We start from the raw sequence: 27,745 nt of genomic DNA, 5'->3' as shown, positions 1-27,745 counted from the left end.
TAAGGAAAAATATTATACTGGATTAAATATTGATTGGGATTAATACATTGTCCTTCAATATAATTAAGGATTTAAAAAAATTATATTCACATGTTTAATGAGAGGTAACAACAAGTATTTTAACATTGAAATAACAATTTTTTTTTATTAAAAAGTAATTTTAAAAACTCAAAAGGATAACAAATGAACCAAAGTTTTATTTAATTTTAATTATTGACCTGAGTAATTTATTTATTTAGTTGTAATTTATTTACATCACAACCATATTATTCTTTCTTTTTTTATGTGATTATAATGGACGTACAATAATGTTTAATTAATAGAAAAAATACAAAAGAGATTATAATAAAATTAACACTCGAGTTTAGATAAATAGAACAAAAAAACATCATTCAATGATTTTTCACACTATTATTATCATGATGATGATTAAATGAATGTTTAGATGAAAAAATAAATGATAAATAAAGTTGATGATTTAAGCTTCAACATCCTTCTTTAGACTTTTGCGTCTTTGGAACCAACTTTGTGTTGTTCATGAATAATTTTAGCTGAAAAAAAAATTAATTCATGTAACAACAATAATAATAATAATAATAATAATAATAGAACTTTACCAATTATTTCGACTTCCTTAAGAATTTTTTCGAGATTCTCATGAATTTGAACAAGTTTTTTTTCCATTTCATTCATTTTTGTTAAAATCATTTTTACATAATTTTCACGGATTAATTTTTTTTTATTGCAGGTTTTTATATTGTGCCTTTCTCTCTTTTTTCTATCATCTAGTTTTCTTTTTTTTGCATCGATTTCTTCAATTGATTTTTCAAGATATTCAATTTCAAGTGCCCTTTTTTTTCTTTTTAATATTTCTTCTCTTTTCTTTTCCAGTTCTTCAAGTTCTTTTACCAATTTTTGTCTTTTTTCTTCAGCATCTTCTGAATTATATTGTCTATAATCAAAAAAATTAAAAAATTTACATTATACATTTAAAACTAACCTAAAAAATAACGACGCCCCGCCACGCTGTTCTGATAATGATAATTTATAATTTATAATAACTTACACTGAGTCAGACATTTTCAAATGATTTATTATATATTTATAAATAATAAATTTGTATATTAATATATTATTTATTTATTTTTTTATAAATATAATTTTAATAATTTAAAAATTGTAATTTGTAGAATCTAATTACAAGAGCATGCATAAACTATAGCTGATCACTTTTCAGTGCTCTGACCTCCCCAGGCGTGCAACAACGGAAGTTTACCCCCCCCCCCTCCTGCTATTTAGTACTTGTATTTTTTAAAAATTGATTTATTGATTATTGAAAAATAAAAAATAAAATAATATATATCAATTTAATAAAATAAAAAATCAATTTTAAAATAAAATAAATTGGTTTTTGTTATTATTTTTTTTTTATTACTTTAAATTAGAGCTCAAGATGGGAACACCCGATGGCGTTGCAGTTATACAATGCGGTTTATTTAAATTCAATATATAAATATATGTATATATTGAAATTAATTTGGAGCAATGCACCCTTTAAAATTTTCGTGATAAAACTAAACCGTGTACGAACAACTAAAATCCAAAGTACTTTGATTCATGCATCACACAAAGATGTAAAAATATATATACAAATGTAAATTTATCAGTGTATTTACTAACATTATTTAAAAGTTATGCATATGCACAGTATCAGGGTGCTAAAATACACAATTCACATACACGTGAATCTAAAAAATCTGAGGTATAAATTTTCATTTGTTCATTGTTTCTACAACAACCATCAACTCGTGTCTTTCTCTTTTTCATTTTATTTCGATTTACATAAAAATTTCCTTAAAAATTTCGATTATTTTATTGTCAAATAAATCCACTAATTAAATTTAAAAAAAACTGAAAATTGATTGTAATTATTGTTCTTTAAATAGACTTAATTATCAACACAAATTTTAATTTTTTTTAACCATGCAAAGATTTGGAAAAAGACTAGAAATGCTTGGTGCACAAGAAATTATCTATCGAACTGAAAATCAAAGGAAAATCATCAGAATTAACTGTCATTTTCTTGGAGCATGTTAGTGAGTAATTCAAAAATTATATTTATCATTTAAATTATAATTTAAATAATGATAAATCATTTAACTTGATTGATTTGTTTTTTTTTTTTTTTAAATAGAAAGATAGAAATTTTATCGATGAAATTATTTGATGACATTGTAAGCCACGTGTTGTTTATAAAATATAAAATTTTATTTTTTGTTTTTTTAAATATTTAAGATATGTTTTTTAATATTTTTCAAGTTTTATTATATTACATAGTAGTTGCGACTTCAAGGAAAAATCAATAACCAATGTATGTATGGATTATACACATAGTTAAATTTTTTTTTTATTTTTCACTTGATTTTTCAGCATGCAATGCTTCTTCAGTTGAATCATGACCTCGTCAATAATATTTTCTATCAAAAAAACAAACTTTTAATATTTATAAACAAAATTTTTATCATCAACAAGTGCCATAACCAATGAATCATCAAATTGACAATATAACAAATTAAAATTAAATTCACATTGTATGTAAATTAATTTAGCGTTAAAAAATTTTTGAACTTAAAAAATTATGAATCATTTTAAAAGTGTTGTCACGCGACAATAACAGCATGTCATTATTAAAACTTTTATAATTTTTTAAACAAAAAAAAAATAAATTAAATTGGTTAGTCTTGCGTGTGACGGTTTTTTTTTTGTTTTGTTTTTTTATTTTCTCGTTGAAAATTATCATTGATGACACTTTCAATATGGATTAATTATTTCTAGCTAAACTTTTAAAGTGAAAAATAAATAATAAATTTAAATAATCCTTATATATTGATAAATTATTGCTAAATTTTATTAAAAAAAAATTTCAATGTCAAGTTTGCATTTATGATAGATAAACATCTTGATCAACATTTGCCAGGTGAGCAAATAACTGCGTCAAAATTTATAATTTTAATAGTTTAAAATGTTTATATTTCGTTTATTAAAATAATAATAACGTCAACTATTTTTGGCTTTATGTTATGGACAATTTATTTAATAATCAACTATTTTTTTTCGCTTAATATATATATTACAAATTGAATTTTAGATTTATATTTCCATTATTTATTTATCTTGTTTCATTATTTTTTTCAAAGTTAATTTGTTTTTGTATGTTTATGTGGTTCAAGAATATAATCTTGATAGTGTTGATGTTCTTGGTGGCCTTTCTTCACATTTGCTCTGGTTATTTATTTGATTTTTTTATTATTTTTTTTTTGTTTATTATTATCATCATCATCGACATCATCATTATATTTTTCATGTTAAAATAGAGGTTGTTGAACTTGAAGGTATACAAGGACAAATAAATAAATAAACAAATAAAAATAAATTAAGTAAATTTTGAAAAGTAATATGAATTTCCGTAAAGACCAAGATCTTATTAATAGCATTAGCAGCATGTGAGCAAAATTTTCGAGGGGATTTAAACATAGTTTTGGCAGAGACAAACGTCAAACTGTTTCTACTAGCCGACACAAGTGTTTCGTTAAATTTTTTTATCATTTTAATATTTAACACAAAACACTATTTAATTTTTTAATTAACATATTAATTTTTTTTTATTATATTTAAATTGTTTTTTTTTTCTATAAATAGCTTTACATTTTTTTTTTAAATTTAAATTTTTATTTGTTTGTTTTTATTTTTCTATTCTCAAGGTTTGTTTTTTTTTTGTTAAAAAATATATAATTTCAAAGTGTTTATTTGTGTTAATAAATTTATTATTAATATTTAAATTAATTGAGTGTTAATTTAATAATCTTGAGATACTTTTTTGTGTATTATTTTTCAAGTAAATTATTTGCAAAGTGGTTGAGCTTTAAAAAAATATTTATAAATAGTGTCATAACATTGTAGAATAAAATTACGATAAGTGTATTCTAATTGTGTAAGAATAAATTAATTACTTTCTGGTACTTCAGGATTTATCCAAGTGAAGTAAAAAAATTTTTGAGTTATAAATTTTCAATTATTTTCCAATGAAAAGTACACGTGACAGTGATAAAGAAAATTACATTAAGCATCAACTAAATAGCAATTTTTTAAATACCGAAATGTAATTAATTTTTTAAATTAATTTAATAAAAATAATAATCTTTGTTTAATAAATAAGTAAATAAATAAATCCTTCAGAAGGTCTCTGACATCAGTCATAAATTCATACAATTAATCAATGATGTTTTTTTAAATTTTGTCTATTTGCCAATTAAATTAATTTATTATTTCGCATCTTGAACATTTTTTAAATATAAAATTATCTTCAAAATGAAAAAAGACAATTTATCAATTAAAAAATTTAATTAATATTGTTTTTTCACAGTGCAATGTCAACGACAAATAAAAACATGGATGATCCAATTAACGAGGTACTACTTGAAAAGCTCAAATCATGTCTACCAAAAATTCAAGATAACAGCGAATTGATAAGAAGCATACTGGCGAAACTTCATGCTCGCGTCACATCATCTGGTAATAAATTTAAAAAAATTTTTCTCCTTTAAAATTAGATATTTTTTAAAATATTTTTTCATCACTAAACAGGTGTATATATTTTAACTATATTTTTTTTTCTAAATTTATTTTTAATCTACGACGTTGTTTTTTTTTTCAAAAAGTCTTCCTGTATTTATATTTGAGCTTCATCCAATTAATTCTCAAAAAATTACAATATATTTTTTTTATAAAATAATAATTTTATTTGCCAATTTTAATATGTGATAAATTAAAATTTATATAATTTATTTTAGACAAAAAAATAAGAGAACGAGTGTTGGATATATTGTGGCTAAAAGATTCCGGGGCTATTGAACTTTTCATCATGATACTAGAAGTAAATAAAATTTTATTAATATTAATATTAATTAATTGTTAATATGTATTTTTTTTGATTAATTTAGACATGTAGAGATAACGCATCAAATTGTAGTATAGCTGGAATTCTTCATGAATGTATATCACCACGTTTATTAAAAATTGGAACAAAAGGAACAAAGAAAAAGAATTCTAAAAAATCATCAAGTCGTTTAACAATACAACAAATAATTAATACCGGTGGTACACAAATATTATTAAAATTACTATTAAATTCCCAGCATACTGATACAATAACATCAGAAATTCTCGTTCAAGAATTACTATGGATACTCGGTCAAATTGCCCAAAAAGATCAAAAATTTTCAATTAAAATTAAATACCTAAATGGCATTAAAGTATTTCATACATTATTGAAACAACATTATACTGATTCAAGAATGATATTACCATTACTTTTAATATTTAGAAGTCTTGCTAAAAATTCATACACTGTTCAAACCCTCTCCAAAGATGGAATTGCTTCTATTTTAGAAAAAACATTTGTTACAATTGGCTATACACCTCATCTTAAACTAAAAATACTTCTTGAATGTTTTAAAAATTTTACATCAAATCGTAAGTTAATTAAATCATCAAACAATGACAAAGAACAATCAATACAATCAATTTTTTCTTCAGGTTTATGCTGTGCAAAATTTGTCAAAGTTGGAATGGTACATTCGTTAACTCGTATATTTGAAAGATGGGATAAATATGACAATTCAATAAGATTAAAAATAGCAAATTATTCACTTTGTACTCTTCATCATTTGTGTTCAATAAGTAAGTTATTTTTTATAACAATGAAAATAATAATCATACTCACTTGAAGGTGTGCCCTGAGCTACTATTTCTTTTTTTTTTTATCTTATTTTTGTTCTCTGGCTTTTGTGTTGAGCTCACATGCATTTGATGCAACTCGAGGTGGTCTTTTATGTATTTTTTTTGTTCTCTTGTATAATGAATTATTCATTGAATATCATTGTCAAGCAACAAAAGTGTTTTCCCCTCAACCAACGCACACTCATATCTTGAACGAACCTCAGCATCTTTCTTTTTTTTTTTTTATTCATTTTTATCATTAGCATTTTTAAAAAACAGATATTTATTTTGCTATTTTTATATTTTTTTAGAATCAGGAAGACGTGCTGTCAAGGCTAACAATGGACTACAATTATTATATAGATTTTGTGTTAATTGTCCAGAAGAAAAATCATATGATTATCTTATATCAAAAGTATGTGGTATTATAAATTTATGTTTAGAAAAAAAAGAATTACCAGTACTTGAATTGTCACCAGCTAAATTTATTATACCAAATGGAAATAATATAAATAAAAGAGAAAATAGTATTGATAGTTGTAGTGATGCTGATAGTCAAGCAAACAGTATTAATTGTGATTCAGATTCAGGTGAGGATGATGATGATGATGATGAAGAAGATGAGGAAGATGAAGATGATGAAGATGATGATGATCTAAATTCATCAGATGATAATAAAAAGCTACAATTAACATCTGATGTTGAGGAGAGACAGCTTTTAGCTGGTGTTAGCAGAACAACTGATGATTTATTAATGTATAATATATTTTTTAAAGAACTTTATGATATAAATATACATAAAAAAATAAATGATGAAAAAAGTATCAGTTTAAATAATGGAATAAAATTAAAAATTTTTGATAATATTTATGATAATTGTGATGATAAAACAGCATACTGTAACATTGCAAGTAATGTTAATAGTGTTCTTCCATTTGTTAAAGTAGCATATCCAGATTTAGCTGGTTGTGATTGTCGAGGTTTATCAGAACCTTTAAATAACAAAGATAGAAAAGTATGTCGTGCTAAATTAATGTTGAATATTGATAGATCTTTAAGACCTTGTTCAATAACACAAGATGTAATATATGATCTTGATGCATTAACAACAGCAACAACAACAACAAGTGAATCAAAATTATTAAAAAATATTGATGAAAGTAGAATTGGTTGTCGTTTTGTTGATACAAAATGTTTACAATTTGAATCACGTTTTGAAAGTGGTAATTTACGTAAAGTTATACAAATTAATAATCGTGAATATGATTTAATATTAACACCAGATGTTAATAGTGCATCACGACATCAATGGTTTTATTTTGAAGTATCAAATATGGATTCAAATATTCCTTATACATTTAATATAATTAATTGTGAAAAACCAAATTCACAATTTAATTTTGGTATGAAACCAATAATATTTAGTGTTATTGAATCACAATTAGGTAAAATTGGATGGACAAGAACTGGTACTGATATTTGTTACTATAGAAATTGTTATAGAAAAAAAAATAAAGGAAAAAATTATTTAACAACATCATTTACTATTACATTTCCACATTCACATGATATTTGTTATCTTGCATATCATTTTCCTTATACTTATAGTCAATTAATAAGACACATATGGAAATGGTCCAAAACAACAACAAAAAGCAATGATATTTATTTTAAATATGATAATTTATGTAATACACTTAATAAAAATGAGTGTCCAATTTTAACAATAACTTCAATTAATTCCAAAACAAATCCAATCAATGTAAGTATGATACTTTTGTTTAAAATTATAATTTAGAGGTAATTATTATTTTTTAAAATTTTAGCAAAGAAAGCTGATATTTTTAACATCCAGGGTACATCCTGGTGAAAGTAATGCATCTTGGGTGATGCAAGGAACTCTTGAAACTCTTCTTGGTGATACAATTTATGCCAAAAGTTTACGTGATGATTATGTATTTAAAATTGTTCCAATGCTCAACATTGAAGGTGTCATCAATGGTTGGTAAGTTTTTTAAAAAATTAACAAATATTTAATCATTATTTTTATTATCAATCATACGAAAGCTCAACATTCTTCATCGCACAAATACATTTATATAATAATGAAAATAAACAATATTATCATATGAAAATATAAAATATTATTACTGTCTCATTGAGAATTTTTCTATAAAGAAAAAAAAAAAAATATCATTTAGAAATCATACGAATGGATGACTTTAATGTTATACAAAAAATTATTTTTCTTTATAATCCACATAACATTATGTCTTGCAATCGTAATTTTTTTATTTTTAATAAATCCCTTTGTCACCCTAAAAATAAACAGTATTTTCTTTTTTTTTTTTTCTAATTTCTAATACTGTTTTACCCTTTTGACGTTATTAATTTTTTTTTAAATTCTTTAAATTTTTTCTTGTATTCTCTAACCAGTAATAATAATCAATTTTCTACAATTTTTTTTTTCTTTTTCGAATGCTAAAAAATATTTATGATAAAGCTAAATTTCTAGGGATTATATTTATATACTAGTAATTAAAAAAAAAAATGTGAATTAATAATAGTAAAATATTAATTTAAAAAAAAAAAAAAAAATTAATTGGACGGAGGGTCTAATACTTTGCCATTTGAGCGAACTTTAATGTTGTACCTGAAGGTTTTATCATCAGGTAAAGTTGTGCTTGATTCTTCATCTTTTTCTTTATTATTATTATTATTATTATTATTACTATTATTACTATTATGATCAGATGTTGTATCTGGTTGATCATTAACATATTGTGAATCATCAAGCATACTTTCATATGGTCCAATTGTTTTAGAATCATGTAAATCATTTTCTGGTGTTTCAGTTTCACCATTATCATAGTCTTGGGTATCCTGATTATGTGATGTTGATTCAATTATTTTTTGTTGATTATTACGTTGTAATGCACGTATATCATGTGTTTTTAAACCTTCAAATACTGGATCAATACGTGTTTTAACATCAGCTGTTGCTTTTGTAAATAAACTTGTTATATCTGGTATATCAATTGGTCTTGTATTTTTATCAATTATTGATAATTTATCATCATCATCATTTTTATTTTTATTATTTAATAATGATGATGATGATGATGTTGACATTAATCTACCAATAACTGGATCCTTTGTTTCAATTGTTTCGGTCTTATCATTATTTTCAGTCTCGTGAATTTCATCGTTAATCTTGTCCATTTTATCGTCTGTTACCATCTTGTCATTGTCAACTTCTTCTATTTTTACATCTTCTTCTGCTTCTTCTTCTACTACTACTACTTCTTCATTAATTGCTTGGTTAACTTCTGGTGTTGTTGTCGTTGTTACATATGATCTACGATTTCTAAAATTTAAAAAAAAAAACAAATTACTAGCAATCAATAATACAATAATTATTAAATTTTTTAATTTTTTTGTTAATATTTGTTAGTTAATTATTGATAAATCTACATGAAGATATATATATTATCTTCAATATTATTAGAATTGTTAGAACAGATGAAAAGTGCGCACCCCTATAATTTTAAATTGAAAAAAAAAAAACAAGCTAAATAAACTAAATAATATTAATATTTAAATTAAAAAATTGAATACTGTTATTGTAAATAATATTTAGCTGTTTTATGGTAAAAAAAAAAAAATCCAAAAAGTTAAACAAAACTACAAAGTAATAATAATATTCAACTACTAATAATAAATTAATATACGTAGGTGGGACGCGAAGCGAAGCGTCCTACCTACGTAAAATGATTAATAAAATTTGATGATTCGAAACAGGCGTGCGCCTTTTTCATTTGGCTTTTTTTTTTGTTGATAAAAAGTCTCACCTCTTACCCCTGAGTTGCCGAAACCGGTATGCTACCGTAATTATAATAATAGCATCGTGTCTGCTCGCAGATAAAATCTTTCAATAATGTACAATCATGTGAATCCCAGGATAATGTTGGTGCTGATAATGCAACACAACCATCAGCTGCTCCACTATCACCACTATAATAATTAAAAATAAATATTAAATAAAATTTGGTATTATTTTATTGTTTTTTTTTTGTTAATATTTACCTTTCACGTGCTACTCTTTGTGGTTCAGTACCAGGTGGTACATCTGATGGTCTATTTGCTCTTTTCATATAATCAAATGTTGAATTAAATGGTAAACCAGTACTCATCCATAATAACATATTTGTTCCAAGTTTATTACCAGACGTCCAAAAATCATATTTTGAATAACCAGCATTTTTTAAATATTGTGACATTGTATCAGCTTTTTCTCTTGTTTCAAATGATGCTAATTGAAGACCAAGTGAACGACAATATTGATAAGCAAGAAAATAATTTAATTCTGGACTGTATGGATTCATTCTTGATACAAAATATTGTACTCCATCAAGTTGAATTGTCGTTATTCTTTGCGCTGTAATATTTAATATTAATATATATTTTTTTTTTTGTTCATTTAAAAAACCGGATTTTTTTTTTATCGCGTTATTTAGTAACACCAGACGTAAGATATGTGTTATGTCAATCACGCAACAAAAATAAAATATAAAAGAAAAAAAAATAATAATAATAGTTAAATAAAAAAACGATATATATTATGAATTTAATGTTGAATAAAATATGAATGAGTCATGGATAAATTATTTTGTCAGGGCACGTACATTAGGCTACTTCCGAGTCACCGTTACTGTGACTTGTGACAATGAATTGTGCATTGTAATTCATAGCCACTTGTGTCTAAAAAAATATCATCAAACATCATCTAGCTACTAAATATTTATTTAAAATTTCATTGAATAAAAAAATATATATAAAAAATTATTTTTAACATTATTTTATTAATTGATGTATTCAATATACTTGTCGACAAATAATATGATGATAAATATTTTTTATTGAATCAACTTGTTGAATAAAATCAACCGCATAAATCCAGATGTTTTTTTTATTATATCAATTTTATTATTCTTTAGATAGACACTGTACTGACAAAAAAAAAAAATATATAATTGATTTTAAGAATACAAATAATAGCGGAGGAAATAAAAAAAATAAATTGCTGTTAAAGTGAGGCTGAGACGAGTTGAGATTGTTACAGGTGGTAAATGACCTGAAGGCCTTGAAACGTCGGCATGCCTTTCAATGAATGTAATTTAAAATGCAACAAATTGTTCATCAGTATGATCTATTTTTTTTTTTTTTCTGAGGTCAATGATCCTCAATGTACTTTTTCTTTCAAACTCTCACCTTCGAAATTATGTGTCTCACCCATCATTCAGTATAACTGTTGATGTCATTGAGTTATCCCAACAACGCATTTAATTTTCATTCAAATATTATATTTACAATCTCTCTTTTTTTATCTAAACTCTTTTTTAAATTTATTTCTATACACACACAAGAGTACATGTTGATACAAAGATAAACTGAGACCCCAAGAAAGCTAGACAGTACAGTGTCTTCCAAAAATAATTTTTTAAATTTAAAAAAAATTTTACAATTTAAGTCGGTGTGGGTATTAAAAATATTTCTAAATATATTATTAACAATACACATTTATATTTTAATTAAAAAAATAATAAATTAATATTATTCTATGATAAAAATTAAATAATATTTTACAAACCTGAGGCAAGACACGAAATAGCGAGTAGCAGCAATGCAATCTTCATGATATCAGCGTTTATTTAAAAAAATTGTTTATAATTATTAAACAAAACCGATAATAATAATTTAATATTATAAAAACTTGTATATTATATAAAAAAAAAATGATATAATATTTTTTTCAAATTTAAAACAAGTACCGGATGTTAGTGTTTAGGGTCGCGTTCTCAAACTGGCCTCGCGTAGCGTCGTGGGCTCCCTTAAGAGTCCTCTGGCTGAGAAGATGGTGTGCATGGAATGAGATTAAAAGAGGGGGAAAATTTTAGTTATAGCATAGTCGTTGAAGATGATTCACTTGACCAATACCTAGAGTAAAAAAAAATACATAAAAAACTATTTTTTTCAAAACATGATGCGTGAGAAATTCCAGACACACAATATTCTCTCTCGTTCTCTCTCTTCTTTTTTTTATATATAACATTTTTTTTATTTATTATAATTTAATTTTTAATAATAAATAAATTTAATATATATATTTCTACGTCTTTTTTAATTTAATATATTACTGAAAATTTATATTTTTCGTTGACATCATTAGGCTCAACCAAAAATACGTCTGCAAATTTCATTTCGAATAATTTACTTGAAGTTTATTTTTTTTTTTTTTTTCATTTATTTATATACAAAGAGGTTTATATTTTTTTTTTATTTTTTAAATTTATTTTATTATTTACCGTGTCATGAAATTTTCAAAGGGTTTATTTTATTATATTTTATGTATTTTATTTTATGTAAAATTAAAATTAAAAAAAAAAAAAAAAATGGTAAAATTTAAATTTGTTTTTTAATTTCGTTGTTGTTTATTTATTTATTTAATTATTATTTTTTCTGCATTATTTACCGGAAAGCCATAAATATTATTTATTATTTATTAATAGACAGACATAAATAAATTGATCAAATTAATCATTTGATTTTTCCGTGAGAATAAATTTTTAAATTATCAAATAAAAATTATCAACTTCTCTTATCCCTCGTGTGTTGAAATTATCATTAATATATTTTACATAATATAAAAATACCGGTATATGATGTAAATAAAATAAATAAATTGAAAAAAAAAAAAAACTATATAATTTTTTAAAAATTTATAGGGACTTTAAACTACCCCCGATAAATAGAAAAAAAATCTGTAGAAATTTCGACAAATATTTTCTATAGAAATACTAACTTTTTTACCCAAAAAAAAATCTAATGCAATAATAAAAATAATGAAATTATCAAATAAACAATAATTCATTAAAAAAAAAAAAAAAAAAACAAAGCTATTATTAAGTAGCAAAGATGATAAACCAGTTTAAAGTGTTTGAATATTGTTAATGAATGTTCGCAAATAAAAGATATTTAAAAGATTAATCGATACACATGTGAAATGAATGTTTGGTTATAAATAGTTGTATAGTTGTTGTTTAATACTCTCGTGGGAATGCAAAAATATATTTATATATATTTATGTATACATATTATGTACATGCATGCTTGTTTCATCGATAAGCTAAGAATCGTGTAGTATACGAATACAAGTACACGTAGTAGGTACATAAACTGCTTCTTGTTTTTATTTTAACATACAGTGGTTTAACTAAAAAAACAGAAAAAAAAAAATCAAAAAGCAATATATCCCTTGCAAAAAAAAAAAAAAAAAATAACTCTTTTTTTTTCTTTTTTACTCCCCCATCTTCTCCGCATCGCATTCTCGTCCTCTTCATTCCGATTATTTCCTCCGGGCTAGAGCCACTTCTCAACATTTTTTTTTTTATATTTTTTTCCTATCAATATATTGTTTTTTTTTTTCTTTATTTATTTTTATTATTTACCATCACATCGTGTATACACGAACATCCTTTTCTTCGTAAGAATTTCGCGTTGCTGATATAAATTTATCTAGTCATTTGAATTATCGCGCCAAAATAAAACAAATATATTGTTTTTTTTTTTTTAAATTAAAATTAACCAATAGACAATAAAAAAAATATATATTTTTATCTATTTTTATTTGCAATTTAAGTAATGGTAAAAAAAAAAATATATAATATGTTAAATGGAGAAGCGCAATTCACGCCAGCGGCTAGTAAGAAGGGCCCCAACGGAAATTCCATTGGATGAAGGAAGGATTTATATTTACCTCATAAAGCTATAGAGCTTGACTTGAAGAATATCAAAGTCTCGAGGTCTATTTCAAGAGCCACATGGATTTCCATGTATATAAACTGTGTACAAGAAGAAAAAGTAGAAAAAGTAGAAGAAATATAATAAGAATAATATATAAAAACAAGATGAAGAAACAACAAAAATATATATAAGAACCTGGTTTGTTCTTCTCAATTCTAGTTCACAAAGCGTCACGGTCGAGGACGAGAAGATCAACCACAAGGGTCTCCAAGGACCTTCAGCATTCTTTGCCTTTTTTTTTATTATTTATATTTATTTTTATATATATTTTTTTTTTTTTATTCAAACACTTTTTTAGATGCCTAGAATGAGAACACTGGTCCTCATATTATTTATATACAATTTTATATTAACTATTTTTTTTTTTTTTTTGTTGATAAAAAAAAATATATATTTAATTCAAGTATAGCTAATTTGTAAATTGAATTTTTACTTTATTTAATATATCACATAGACATGGCAAATATAATTTTATATACCAGTTATTAATTTAAGTATAATTCAAGAGTCATCATTTTAAAATCGTAAATTTGATTTACATGCTTTGTCCAAGGCCAACCAGCTATAATTGCCTGATGTCAAGTTTTTCTATTTTTTTTTTTTTTAGTTTGCTAAAAAATATTATTAAAAATCATCTAGATTCTAAAACCCATGGGTCGTTTGAGTTGGGGTCTCTCCTTTCGTTTATAGTTTATATTTCGTATTTTTAATTAATTTTTTTATCCTTATTATATTTTTTTTTACATAGGTATATTTTTAAAAAAATTGATAGAAATTATTTAGATAAAAAATTCATTATTTTTCTGAAAATTTAACTAAATAAAATTGGAGTAATATTATACAATTTAAAGATTACTATTATTTGGAAATCTTTGAATAAAATAAGACAAAAAAATCAGCATAAAATAAAATAGTGAAGGTTGCTAAAGGTGGTTCTTTACGATCACAAAAAAAGAACAATTTGTGTTTCGTTTTTATAGTTTTTTTTTTTTGCGGTGTTCTTTGTTATTCCAAGAATGTACTCATGAATAGAATAACCAAGCACGTTGTATTTCTTCATCACTAATGAACCTGCCTTTTTATATATTTTTTCAACCCTTTTACCCTCTTTTGAACCACGAAATTTATTTAATTCAATATGTTCTTTTAATTTCCCATTTTTTTTAATCTTATTTTTTAAAGATTACAATTTTTATTTGCACTCTCTTGTTATTTTTTTTTTTTATTCTCTCTTATCTCGTTGTTTCGTTGAGAGGATTATGGAACTTGTGAGAAATCACATCGTGACGTTGCACGTCGTAATTTAAGAGTTCCTCTCCTCAGGACAGCACGCAACTCACCTTCCATGCCCTGAAGCATACAAATTTTTTTTTTTTTTATTTATTTTTATCATTATTATTTATATATATATTTATTTCTTTCAACTATTTTAACCTTTTTTTTATTTCTTTAACTATTTTTTTTAACATCTTGAAATTGTTTTTTTTTTTTATCATCATCATTATTATTATTAGCGAGTTTATATTTCTAGATTAAATTTTTTTTATTTAAACAAAAAAAAGAGGAGGAGAAGGAGGAGTGTGTTGGTTGACCCCTGAATGTGTGTATATTTCTCTCCAGTCTAATGAGCCGGATCGTTCAAGAGTAGAGCCAAGAGTCAAAATGAGCTTGAAAAAATAGTACATAAATAGAAACAAATTAAAAAAATTAAAAATACAATGATGAATGAAAAAAAAAGTAGAAAAGAAAGAGTATTACTTTCACTGAATGTTCACGTCCAATGAATTTTATAATTGAATATATTTTTCTATCAAACAATTATAAATTTTCAAGATCTCACGTTGCTTAGGTGTCTGTCTGATTTTTTTTTTTTTATATTTACATTTTATTCTTGAGTGTAAAGAAGGTATCCTTCTTCGGTAAAGAGAGCCTGAAGGAACAAAAAAAAAAAACGACAACCTGGCTCATGGCTTCTTTGTACAGTGTGTGAGTCAAAGTTCGCGGTCAAGGCTTCTCTCTACCTTGGTGTCATTGACATCACATCTCTTACCTAAGAGAAATTTAAAATAAAAAAATTATTTATTTAGAAAAATTTTTATCCTTTTTTTAATAATAATAATAATAATAAAGAGAGGTAAAGATGATGATAGTTGAAGGAAATGATGGGAGACATTGAAAGATATGAAAAAAATAAAAAATAAAAATACAGGGATAGATGTAAAATGAATGTTGGTACATTGACTCGAGATACATGTCGTGGTGCAAGTTAAAATTGCCACTAGCTAAATCAATTTTCCACTCTATCTCAATATTCATTCCAATTTTATTTGCCTCTTATCCACATCATCTCTGGTCATCATCATTTTAAAATTAAACTACTCTTGCACAGTATATATTTATATTTATACAATGTATCTATCAAAATCATGAGAATATTTTTTAACTTTTTTTATCATAATAATAATATGATGGCATTCATCATTCTACGTGTAACTATTAGAAAATAAAAATACATATTTTATAATAGTTATTTAAATTCTTTTTTTGACTGATGCCTAATTTTTACTTTCATTTGAATTTAAAATATTATTTTTATATTCTCAAAATCATGATGATAAAATATATAAAATTCTCAGCAAAATGTAAATATTGATCATTGATCATTTTATATTTTTATTGTATTTCAATTGATGAATAATATTAAATAAAAATAGCTAAAATAATTTTTTTTCAAATCAGTATACTGTTTTATTTTTTTTAATATTCAAAACACATGCAAATTGTATTTCCTTTATTTGTTGACTTCCTGTCACCGGAAACGTCCTTTAAACAATTACTGAATCCTTAAATGACGAATGAAAATTTCATTGAGTATTTCAACTTGATACACTTGAAATAACTCGTTAATTATATTCATGAAAAAATAAATAAACAACAACAATCCTTATATAAAAAGGACAAACATCATCGGTCTTCCGGACATTTGATTGGTCATTGTTTTTCTCTCACTTGCTCTCATATGAATTTCTTTCTATTTGCCTTTTTCTATTATTTTTTTATTCATTTCGTTAGCAACAAAAAAACAAAAAAAAAAAAAAAGAGTGAGTGAGACATAGTTTGTTTTTTTGTTGCTAACGAAATAAATCAAAAAACAAAGAGTGATCTTCGAAGGATTAAATCGATAACATATACGAGAGCTTGATAGACCGCGCGACACATAAAATGTTTATTGTTTATTATTGTTATAAACAAATGCATCAGTAGAAATCCACAAAAAAATATATTTTACTTCTTCAAAATGTCCTTTATTTAATGGATTTTTCAGAAATACTGTGCAACGAATATTTATTGTAAAAAAAATTGTTTCAACTTTTAAAAAATTTTAACTTCATAATTTTCTACTGGTCTTTTTATTTTCAATATTTTTTTTTACAATAAATATTTGTTGCAAAGTATTTATGAAATATCCATTAAATAAAGGACATTTTGAAGAATTAAACCATATTTTTTTGTGGTTTTCTACTGATGCATTTTTTTATAACAATAATAAACAATAAAAATTTTAGAAATTATGGATACAGGCGCTAATGTGCTCGTTAAATAAATAAAAAAGTAAATTAATAATAAAATTATTTCTTCTATATTATCATAATAATTTGAATAAATAAAAAAAATATATTTTTATTATTATTTTATAGTTAAAAATAAATTAACTGCATAGCATTCGTGCAATGAACTTGGGAGTACTGGTCAGATTGGCTATATGAAAAATAAATAAAATATATATGAGATATTAAATTGTTGTCTATTTTTATATAAATTTCCAGTAACCGGTATGGACTTACAAACGAGGATCTTAATCGTCGTTGGAGTAATCCCAATCGTTTAATTCATCCAGTAATATTCAACACAAAAGGACTCATTGAATATTGTACAAGTGTATTAAATAATCCACCATTTATATTTGTTGATTATCATGGACATTCAAGAAGAAAAAATGTATTTTTATTTGGTTGTTCAAAATCAGCATCATGGAGTTCAGTTGATAGAGCTAAAAATGATCAACCAGTTCAATATCTAGTATGTATTTACACCAAACCAATAACAACAAATCAATACCTAATTTCATATTTTTATTTTTAATAAAAAATTTATATTTATTTATTTAATTTATTTATATATTATACTCATCTCTTTATTTTAAAAATAGAATTCTTGTTTCATCAGGCTGTATAGATTTTATTTTTTTTCTTCATAATCATCATCTTCTTCATCATCTTCATCATTTTTTAAAATCATGATTATTGTTGTTGTTATTACTGTTTATTGTTGTTTTTTTTTTATTAGATTTATTTATATATATTTTTTATTTGAATCTTTAGATGCTGCCGAGACTCATGCAGAAAACATCGGCTGCTTTTTCATTCCCACTGTGTTCCTTCAAGGTCGAAAATCGCAGCCGTGAGTCTACGGCCAGGGTCGCCATATGGCGCCTTGGTGTTGCGAGGTAAGCCTTGATATTTTTCATCTCCATAGCAAGCCACAAATACCATACACATTTACACAGACACAGAAGAGATAACTGGCTTAAAAAAAAAATTTTTTTCTATCTATATGTGCATGTTTATAATCTATTTTTTAAAATATATTATAATATCACATGTAGCTCTTTATTTTTTTTTGTTATCTTATTGATATTTTTTTTTTGTATTGTTAACAGAAGTTATACAATGGAAAGCAGCTTCTGTGGTTGCGATCAGGGATCATTAGCTGGTTTGCATTTTGATACAATACATCTTAAAAATGTTGGAAGAGATTTGATGCTGGCAATTGGATTGATGAAAGAGTCCAATGATCAATGGACATACGACAAGTATGTTTAATATATATTTATTATTTTTACATATTATTATTTATTGTTCACATTCATTGGATAAATGTAGATCGACTGTTAAATCATGCTGTCCAATGAACTGCATCATGAGGAAATGTAAACTACCTAAATGCCTTCAGGATAAACATGCTGGGCAACATATCATAGGCGAGAATACTCATGATTAAATCACATTTATTTTATCTTTTAAATAATTTATTTAATTTGCATGTGTTTTAATCTAAAGTAACTCGTTAACAATTTCTTGCTTTACTAATTACCTCATGATGATTTAAATCTTGAACTAAAATAAAAATTAAATATAATCTCATTCAAGTTTATTTTAATGTTTTTCTTTTTTTTTTAGAATTCCTGTAAATGAGAAAATTGAAAAAGAAGAAAATTGTTTAAATGAAGATTTATCATCCAATTGTGATTCTGATGATTCAAGCTGTAGTGATTAATTAAATTTTCTCATCAAATGATAATTTATATTATTTATTTTTCATTTAAATTATTTCAAAGCATTATCTACACAAATTGTGATAACTAAGAAATTTTTTTTATTAAAAAAAAGAAACAAATAGATTATTAAAATTAATATCTATTGGTTGATACAGTTTTAGTTTGTACAAGTATTTTAAGTTGTTCATATGTCAACCAAAGTACAATATTCCATGAAACTAATCTTGAAAAACTTGGTATAAAACCTTTATAAAATGACATAAATCCTTCTTGAAATAACATTTTTTCAGCAACATCAATTGCACCTTTGTACTCACCAGGTCCACTATTCATAAATCTTGTTTTAACAACATCAACTGGACTAGCAACAATTGTTGTACAAAGACCAGCACCAAGTGCTGCACTAAAATGACATGGTATACCATCATTTAATAAACCAGTATTTAATATACTTTGTTTAACCATATCATAACAAACAATTTCTGATACATTAACAATTGCATTTCTTGATATATTTGGTGCTGTTCCTTTCCATAAACCACTTACACCTTCTTTCATAGCAATTGATTTATATGCATCAAATGTTGAATGATATCTTGTTGAATTTTTACCTAAATTACCAGCTTGTAAACGTACTTTAACAACATCTGTTGGTTGAGCAAATACAACAGCTAATGCACCAGTTGTTATACCAGCAGCAATACAAACACCAAAATTCATAGCACCACTTAGACTTTTTTTTTTACCCTCAACTATATCTGTATAAAAAACTTTAACAGTATCATAAAGACCAATACGAACACTTGCAAAACACATTTGTCTTTGTAGTCCAGCTGATAGACCACCATAAAGACTTCTATAAACAAAACAAAAAAACAATTCAATTAGTTCACTTGTTGGTTAATTAATAAATAATAATTATTGTTTAACATACTTTGCTCCTTCAAGTCTAACAATATTTGTTATTGTTTGAAATAATCCTGGTTGAGGTGTTTTAAAAGACAACTGTGGTCCACCAACAGATGCAAGAACAACAAGACCTTCACCAGCAATCTAAAAATTCAAATAATAGCAATAAATATTTTTTTTTTTGATAAATTAATTTATTTATTAACTCACCTGCATTCTAACTTTAGCTGTGTCCAGTGGAAATGTTGCTAGATCAGCAATACAAGCAGCTGTTCCAGCAGTTAGTAGTTTTTTTCCAAGTGAAATATCATTTTGTACTTCCATCTTCATTTTATTATGTTTAATTGATTTTTATAAAAATAATTTTTCAATATTTACACTATCTACAAGTGTCCATAAAATGGACAATAAACTATTTATATATACTTCTTATAATAATTATTAAAATTGACTTTCTCCTTATGAATTATTTACAAAAAATTTGTTATTAACTTCCCAGAAATGATTTGGATAATTGTCCAGCAATTTAGACTGCCAGTAGTCACGTATTATGTCCTTGGTTCTGAATCCTTTAAACATACTATTAATCTGTAATCAAAAAAATTTAATAATGTTAATAAATAATTGCACTTGTTATTAGAAAATATTGTTGAATGGTATTATTGATTGATCAATGATTAATCATTCTATTGTTTTCTCATCAGTCTTAATTATGGAATAATAATTTAAACAAATTGAAACTAATTTATGCACCTTGAACTTTAATAATTTTTTTAATATGAGAATGTTATTGTCAATAGCTCATGATGTTGATGACAATTGTATCAACAAGTTGATGAGTATTTTTGTTTTTTATTATCAAATAAATCAAGTGGAAAATATATTTGAAGGATTGGTTTTTTTTTTGTCAATAATTATTCATTGGTTATATTAGACTGAGAGAAAATGACTGGGAAAACCGGTCAAACTACAGATACTATTGGCATCAAGCCATGGACACGTGACTTTTTAATGGAACAACGATGAATTTGCACTTTGAGCTGCATTTTGTGTTGGGCAGTGTTGGGCGTTCATAGATGTTTTTTATTTTTTATATTCCATTTAAATTATTTAATAATTTTAACTGAAATATTTTTTATTTTTTCTTTACTGTTTTGTTACTATTGTGAAATAAATTTAACTATTTTTATTATCTATCTCTTTCGTAATTTGACTACTTTGCTTAATGACTTTTATTTGTTAATAAAACGTGGAAATTTTTTTTTTTTTGTTTTAATACTTTTAATCTATGCGTCAATATTTCAATATCATGTTTCTAATTCGTGAACTTTTCATTAGTATAATGCGTCATTTTTTATAAAAATCGTGACTTGATAATTCACACAACACAAAAACAAATCTAAAAAAAAAATCAATACAAAATTGTTCTTTTTTTTGCAAAAAAAAATTACCACAAAAACAATAATATTTACTCGAAAATTTATTTACAAAATTAAATACTTTGGAGTATTTTCAAATTAAAAATAATGAGATAATTAATATGTCCATAAAAATTAAAAAAAATAATAATTAAAAATTCTATATATATATTTAAAAATAAAATCTCAAGGTTAAATATAAAAATAGAGCAAATAATTGATAATTATCAACGACTTGTTTTAGAAACAATAAAATATGAGAAAAAAATTTCTATAAAGAAAAAAAGTAAGAAGCTCATAATACCAGACTAAACACCGATAATGATTTGCACTTTGTGCTGCATTTAATTTCTAAGAACATTGACTTTTAATATTTTTTTTTTGTTATCAAGTTTAACAGACAGTTAGACAGACATTTGTTGATAAAATAATTTTAGTACAAGGTTAAATAAAAACGAGAGTTGTTTACAGTACAAAAAAATCATCACAAAGAAATTTAAAGCATCAGTAATGTATTATTTAAATTTTATTCATCAATCAAACTACGCATTTGTCAGGTGTAAAAATGAACTTTAAACAAGTTGAATGATTGCCAAATTATTTTTTATATAAAAAATATATAAATATATTAAATGCATTCTTTGTTTATTAGAAACATAATAAAAACAAAGACAAATTAAAATCCTCTATTCTTTATTTATTTTTATAAACAATTACAATGTTAATTTGAAAATTAAATAGCCATAACAAATATCTAATCAATGATTTTTTATTTATTATTTTTAAATTTTTTGTATAATATTGTGTGTTATTAAAAATATAATAACTTACCGCTAATGTTCGAACAGTGAGAGTTTAAAAACACAACTGAATCATACTGTAAATAATCATGCGCGTTTATAAGACGAGGTCGAAAAATTTCTAGTGAATGGTATAATGCTCCCACCAAACATTTATCAAACTAAACTTTGAGCTTGTTCATATTTGCATTCTCATAGATTAATATCAAATATTAATTGGGATATTTCCTTCTTTTTTTTTCAAGTCTAGTGATGATAATACATATTTAAAAAAATTAATATATATTGATGATTTTATATGACTGGAAATTAATGACAGTACAAAGTCCTAATGTTCAACTAATTTACAGACTCGATGATCAATACAGACATCATAACAACATGCCTCGTTTGAATGATAACAGTCTTTATGTTTATCACAATATTTTGGTGGATCCCAGTCATACGAACGAGTACAGTGAGATCTTTGTGGTGGACAATATTTTACTTCTGTTGAAGATGGCTTATCATGATCATATTGAAAACCCATTGTTGAAGCAAATATATTTAGTAAAAAAATACCAAATGGCCAGTTGGAATGTTCATTCCATTTTTTAATATTCATGTCTTCATTATTTCCATCTGGACAACAGTAAAATGATTCTCTTGAAGTTTTACACCAATACTTGCATGGTTTAGCATCAATAACAGCAAATAAATAACAAATTATTTTTGTTATTATCAACAATTTATTCAGCTTCATTCTAAAAATATAATAATAAATTAATAAATAATATTTTATAGCGTTTTAATATATTAAACTCACCTCAATTGGTCTTGATCAAATTGAGTTCTATTTGTAAAATGACTTGGCGCCAACAGAAACATCCTTATATATATTTTTTTTTTCAAATTTTAAATAATTATTTTTTTTGAAAAATCAATTAACACTTGTCATATTAATCAATTAAAATTTTCATGATGTTTTTTTTTTTTTTTGTATTCTTTGTTAAAGCATCATTGTCAGACAATTTCCAGTTCATAATTTCATCATCAATACTAGTAAAATATCCTTGAAGACATAATTTTAATGGAATATATTTAAAAAAAAAAAAATTTATATACAATAACATTTTGTAATTATTTATTTCTTTGTCTTACTTTCTAATTAACAATATGGTAATTAATAATGATTACCTATCAAGGTATTCTACATAAAAAAAAAAAAAGAAAAATTTACATAAAATTAATTATTTATATATATTTTTTTTCCAATAAAATATATATTTTATAATTCAAATTGTTGATTAACAATATATCTATGAAATACAATATTTTAAATGTGATATTTTCATAAAATTCACAATTATTTTTAATAATTTTTTCATGCTTTTTAAGCATAAATAACAATGTTGAAAGAAAAAGAAAAAAATAGATAATTATTGGACGGTTGAAAAGTGGTAAACATTGGAGAACCAATTGTTGTTTTTAATTGATTAATTAAATATCAATATTTAACATAAATATACTTAATAATTTGTTGATATTGTAACAATAATTTTTTGTTTTAATTGTAATATTACAATACCTATATGTCAATTAAATTCTACAAATAAATTCTCTTGTGTTTTGTTCCTTTTAAATCTATCATTAAAGTGTGTGTATATAAAATAAGTGGCAAAAAAAATTTATAAGCTAATGAATAAGTGTATAAAAAAAAAACAAAATAAAGAAAAACCCTGTTCGAATTTCTAAGGCCTCAATGATTAATTTTATCTTTTTTTTTTTTTTATAAATCTAATATAATTCAAATTAATATTTGTTCATTTAGTAATTAAATTACTTTTTAAATAAAAATAATTTGTTCTTTTATTTTAAAGTTAACACTATCAATGAGGTAATTTAATTTATTGACAATTATTGTCGTTTAATAATATTTTATATAAACTATTATCGAAAAACCTTTGAGGCAATTATTTGTTCTTATTTTTTGTGTTTCATTTGTAATGAAAAAGCAGTTAATTTTTAATATAATTTTATCTAATATTTATATTGTCAAATAATGACATAAGCTGCAAAAAAAAAATAAAATATTTAACTAGATAATTATGTAGTAAATGAAACAGCAGTGCCAAGTTCTCTAGCACGTCTACGTTTATTTAAAAGTGGATTATTAGTATGATCAAGTTGTTTGAGTTTAGCTGTATCATAATCAACTCTCATTGTTGCTAATGAACGTGTCATTTCTTCTTGTACTTCTGGCCATAATTCTTCACCTTCACGAAGTACACGTCCAGTGTGTAATGGTGTTGGTGGTACTTCAGTATGTTTTGATATCCATTTATTTTTCATAACATCATGAATTGTTAAACGTATTGCTGGATCAGTACAAAGCATACTTTTTATTAAATCACGTGCTTCAGTACTAACACTTGTCCATTCTGGTGATGGAAAATCATATTGTCCAAGACGTATACGTTTTTTCATTCCTGGTGATATTGCAAGACCATGATTACTATAAAATGGAGGAAATCCACAAAGTAATATATACATTATTACACCAAGTGACCATATATCACAACTTTTGTCATATTTTTCTGGACCCAATACTTCTGGTGCTAAATAAATTAAAAATTAATTTTCAATTTAAAAAATCATTACTTTATATTATTAATCAACTTACCAACATAGTAAGGAGTATAACAAGGTGTCTGCAATGTATCCTTTAAATGTGTCTCTTTGGCAAATCCAAAATCAGTCAGCTTTAAAATACCCAAATGATCTTCAAAAAAATAAAAATAAAACATAAATTAATCTAGATTTATTAGTTTTTTAAACAAATTATTTTTTCTTTACCTTGTCGAGAGTATAATAAATTTTCTGGCTTAAGATCTCTGTGTGCAATATTCATGTCATGAAGATGTTTTACAGCAACACAAATTTCATACATTATTTCAGCAGCTTCACGCTCAGTAAATGCACTATCTTGACGATCTTGTATACGTTGAAATAATTCACCACCTTCCATACTAAAAAATTTAAAAAATTAATAATTCAATTTAATATTTAAATAATTTTTATTTAAAATAAATATACCATTCCATAACAACAAGTAAACATTTATTTCCACTGTATGTATTTTCATAAACATCTTTAACTTGTACAATATGTTTACAATTTGATGCTCTCCAGTGCAATTCTACTTCTCTTCTTGCTTTAACACAATCATGTAAAACCTAAAAATAAATATTAGCAAACAAAAAAAATTCCATTAATTATCATTGATTTTATTTAACAATATTATTAATAAATAAATATTAATTTTATCATGAAATTTGTCATTGAAGATTATTTGTTTTTCCGGTATTAAATATAGAATTGTTTGATGAATAATCATCATATATTTTATATTTGTGTTATATAAATAGATGATGACGATTCATGGCCCAGACTTGAAACATGCTTCAGCCATATCATCATCATGATTATCTTAATGTATCATTACCAAAAAAAAAAAAAAAGCATGATAATTATTTATAAATTATTATAATCACCTTTAATGCATATTTCTCTCTGGTTTTTCTGTCGAAACACTGTACAACTTTACCATTTATACCAAGACCAAGTACATGATTACTAATTTCATAATCATCAATAATTTGTGTTTCTTTTGGTACACGTACATCAAAATTTGTTAATGGATAATCCATTTTTTTAATTTTAATTCTTTCTTCTTTTATTTTTGATATATCTTCTTCTTTAATTTCACTATTATTTACAATTGTTGTTGAACGTTTACGTTTATCTTTTTGTTCAACAGTCACATCCAGTCTTTTACACTTCCTGCATCCCAAAAAAATAATATTCATTATAATTATTTGTTATTATTAATTAACTGATCCAGTAAATTATATATTTTTAATTGTTAATTTTATATTTAAATATTGTTATATACGTAAATACTTTTGGCGAGCATGACAATGAAACACAACTGCCTCGTTATTGAAAGACATTACTTTATCGAACTGTTATCATGGCTTTTTTTTTTTATTTAAACTCAAGATTAGAGTGTAACGAATCAGCGTACATAAAATTTAATAATAATAATAAATAATAATTTTTTATTTAATAACAATGATGTTATAAATGTTGTTAAATTTGATGATTAATTTTTTCTTTAAGCTGGCCAATCACCAAAAATGTTAGCTAATATTTTAGTTGTAAATTATTACAAAGACATTAATTAAATTAAAATTTATTTTAATTAATACACAAATCATGGCTTTAAATATTCACGAGATACGTTATTTAACTTGACAATTTTTATGAAATATGTTTGACAAACAAATAAAGCATGTGTGATGATAGCGAAGATAATTTTTTAAAATAGATTTTTTTTTGACGTCATAAGCGTTTTTAAAATTGTTAATTGATAAGATAACGTGAAAAAATAACTATTTAATATTATTAATGTATTAATGGAAATAATAGATATTAAATTTTTTTTAATTTTATTATTTTTAATAGGGAAAATTGACCTCCATAAGGACCATCTAGTGATAGGCATCGTTGATGTTGCTTTTTTTTTTTTTTGAAGTATCCTTATCTCAACTCAAATTAATTATCAAAATATTCAAAATTATAAAATTTGTTAATAATAAATATTTATTTTGAAATCTTTTTTTTTTTTTTAAGCACTTGGGTTTTATCAAAAGCTGAAAAAAAAAAAAATAAATAATTGAGAAAAAAAAAAGCCAAAAAATTAAAAATAAATTAGTTTTTTTTTTTGGATATTTGTTTTAAATTAAATAACAAAAAAAAAAATTAAAATAAAAATTAGATAATATAAATTTAATAAGAAGATTTTTTTTTTTTTTTTTTAAGTATAATTTATAATTTATTTGCAGTGTCTACGTAATCATTGGATGAATTGCAGAATTACAGAAAAAAAATAATAAAAATAAATAATTTGATCTAGCTTCCATGTGAGCCTTGCAATCAACCTTGATAAAATATTGATAAATAAAACTATAAATAATTGCAATAAATCATTTTTATTTATTCAAAACAAATCAATAAAATTTTTTTTTCATTTTTTATTGATAATTATTACAATGTACATAGTTACATACCTGAAAGGGTTATTCAACTTTTAATAACTTTTTTAATCAATTAAACGCATTTATCACATAAAAATATTCATCAAATAAATTTAATAAATATTTATAATCACTGTTAAAATACACCTCAATTAATTCACAATAATAATAATACCAATTTTTTTTTTTTTATTAAATAAATTCGAGTATTACAAAATTTTTTTTACATTTTTTTTTTTTTTTCTCATCAACGCTTTCACATTAGTATTATACTTAAACTGTCACTTTTGTTAATAATAATTATAAACAATATGATTTATAAATTAAAAATTAAAAAAGAAAAAAAATTTAATTTCACTTAATTGTTGTTGATTTATTTATTATTATTGTTAATATTTTATTTATGAATTTTTTTTTTCTTATTTAATCTTTTGTGGAGAGATTTTAATATCTTTTATATACTTGTACATAACTTGTAAGAGTGTGGTATGTGTATGAGTCATGGTATCGAGTTGCGGTGATGATTTTTCTACTACGTGACAACACTTCAGTAGCGGCTCA

The 27,745-nt window shown here is 23.9% G+C and overlaps 4 protein-coding genes across 11 annotated transcripts; 1 reads left to right on the top strand and 3 right to left on the bottom strand.

Annotated features, from left to right (window-relative positions):
• The first annotated feature begins 2,857 nt into the window (after positions 1-2,857).
• On the top strand, positions 2,858-22,826 carry LOC122851680 (cytosolic carboxypeptidase 1-like). Of its 6 annotated transcripts, XM_044151052.1 has the most exons (12): positions 3,580-4,159; positions 4,424-4,572; positions 4,851-4,933; positions 5,001-5,532; positions 5,596-5,739; positions 6,090-7,540; positions 7,605-7,783; positions 17,469-17,721; positions 18,024-18,148; positions 18,362-18,514; positions 18,585-18,682; positions 18,882-19,125. In XM_044151052.1, the coding sequence occupies exons 1-12, from the start codon at positions 4,083-4,085 to the stop codon at positions 18,890-18,892; spliced, it is 3,255 nt and encodes a 1,084-aa protein (XP_044006987.1). In that variant the 5' UTR covers positions 3,580-4,082; the 3' UTR covers positions 18,893-19,125. The 6 variants fall into 6 exon arrangements, with proteins under 6 accessions (XP_044006985.1, XP_044006984.1, XP_044006987.1 ...); XM_044151050.1 differs by lacking the exons at positions 3,580-4,159; positions 18,585-18,682; positions 18,882-19,125 and adding exons at positions 2,858-2,977; positions 22,457-22,826; XM_044151049.1 differs by lacking the exons at positions 18,585-18,682; positions 18,882-19,125 and adding an exon at positions 22,457-22,826 and having other exon boundaries at positions 3,557-4,159.
• LOC122851697 (serum factor response D) lies at positions 8,096-11,667 on the bottom strand. 2 transcript variants are annotated; one of them, XM_044151099.1, is made up of 4 exons: positions 11,429-11,667; positions 9,865-10,216; positions 9,637-9,792; positions 8,096-9,145 (listed from the first exon to the last, which is right to left on the bottom strand). In XM_044151099.1, the coding sequence occupies exons 1-4, from the start codon at positions 11,472-11,474 to the stop codon at positions 8,377-8,379; spliced, it is 1,323 nt and encodes a 440-aa protein (XP_044007034.1). In that variant the 5' UTR covers positions 11,475-11,667; the 3' UTR covers positions 8,096-8,376. The 2 variants fall into 2 exon arrangements, with proteins under 2 accessions (XP_044007034.1, XP_044007038.1); XM_044151103.1 differs by having other exon boundaries at positions 9,048-9,145; positions 9,630-9,792; positions 11,429-11,665.
• On the bottom strand, positions 14,222-22,204 carry LOC122851705 (mitochondrial uncoupling protein 2-like). Its single transcript, XM_044151113.1, has 6 exons — positions 22,138-22,204; positions 20,099-20,476; positions 19,914-20,032; positions 17,487-19,835; positions 15,400-15,691; positions 14,222-15,308 (listed from the first exon to the last, which is right to left on the bottom strand). Exons 2-4 carry the CDS (start codon positions 20,216-20,218, stop codon positions 19,112-19,114), a joined length of 963 nt encoding a protein of 320 aa, XP_044007048.1. The 5' UTR covers positions 20,219-20,476; positions 22,138-22,204; the 3' UTR covers positions 14,222-15,308; positions 15,400-15,691; positions 17,487-19,111.
• Positions 22,827-24,143: 1,317 nt separating the features above from the next.
• On the bottom strand, positions 24,144-27,744 carry LOC122851700 (MAP kinase-activated protein kinase 2). Of its 2 annotated transcripts, none has more exons than XM_044151107.1 (6): positions 27,218-27,744; positions 25,640-25,928; positions 25,182-25,321; positions 24,942-25,114; positions 24,769-24,867; positions 24,144-24,703 (listed from the first exon to the last, which is right to left on the bottom strand). In XM_044151107.1, the coding sequence occupies exons 2-6, from the start codon at positions 25,793-25,795 to the stop codon at positions 24,192-24,194; spliced, it is 1,080 nt and encodes a 359-aa protein (XP_044007042.1). In that variant the 5' UTR covers positions 25,796-25,928; positions 27,218-27,744; the 3' UTR covers positions 24,144-24,191. The 2 variants fall into 2 exon arrangements, with proteins under 2 accessions (XP_044007042.1, XP_044007041.1); XM_044151106.1 differs by lacking the exon at positions 27,218-27,744 and adding an exon at positions 26,624-26,800.
• Position 27,745: the final 1 nt, after the last annotated feature.

Source organism: Aphidius gifuensis, linkage group LG3 (assembly GCF_014905175.1).
Source record: "Aphidius gifuensis isolate YNYX2018 linkage group LG3, ASM1490517v1, whole genome shotgun sequence".
NCBI lineage: Eukaryota > Metazoa > Arthropoda > Insecta > Hymenoptera > Braconidae > Aphidius > Aphidius gifuensis.
Note: the sequence above shows the minus strand (reverse complement) of the source record. Positions and strands in the feature narration are given on the sequence as shown.

Bases quoted from the DNA above. Each gene is read 5' to 3' on its own strand.
- LOC122851680 (XM_044151049.1), top strand. From the start codon at position 4,083: ATGAAAAGTACACGTGACAGTGATAAAGAAAATTACATTAAGCATCAA. The intron at 4,573-4,850 runs GTAATAAATTTA...AATTTATTTTAG, and splicing joins TGCTCGCGTCACATCATCTG to ACAAAAAAATAAGAGAACGA. The intron at 5,740-6,089 runs GTAAGTTATTTT...ATATTTTTTTAG, and splicing joins TCATCATTTGTGTTCAATAA to AATCAGGAAGACGTGCTGTC.
- LOC122851697 (XM_044151099.1), bottom strand. From the start codon at position 11,474: ATGAAGATTGCATTGCTGCTACTCGCTATTTCGTGTCTTGCCTCAG. The intron at 9,793-9,864 runs GTAAATATTAAC...TAATTATTATAG, and splicing joins CAAAGAGTAGCACGTGAAAG to TGGTGATAGTGGAGCAGCTG. The intron at 9,146-9,636 runs GTAAGAGGTGAG...TTTAAATTTTAG, and splicing joins CCGGTTTCGGCAACTCAGGG to AAATCGTAGATCATATGTAA.
- LOC122851705 (XM_044151113.1), bottom strand. From the start codon at position 20,218: ATGAAGATGGAAGTACAAAATGATATTTCACTTGGAAAAAAACTACTA. The intron at 20,033-20,098 runs GTGAGTTAATAA...TTGAATTTTTAG, and splicing joins CAGCTAAAGTTAGAATGCAG to ATTGCTGGTGAAGGTCTTGT. The intron at 19,836-19,913 runs GTATGTTAAACA...TTTTGTTTATAG, and splicing joins GTTAGACTTGAAGGAGCAAA to AAGTCTTTATGGTGGTCTAT.
- LOC122851700 (XM_044151106.1), bottom strand. From the start codon at position 26,652: ATGCCTATCACTAGATGGTCCTTATGGAG. The intron at 25,322-25,639 runs GTGATTATAATA...ATTTATTTTTAG, and splicing joins GAGAGAAATATGCATTAAAG to GTTTTACATGATTGTGTTAA. The intron at 24,868-24,941 runs GTAAAGAAAAAA...ATTTTTTTGAAG, and splicing joins TTTATTATACTCTCGACAAG to ATCATTTGGGTATTTTAAAG.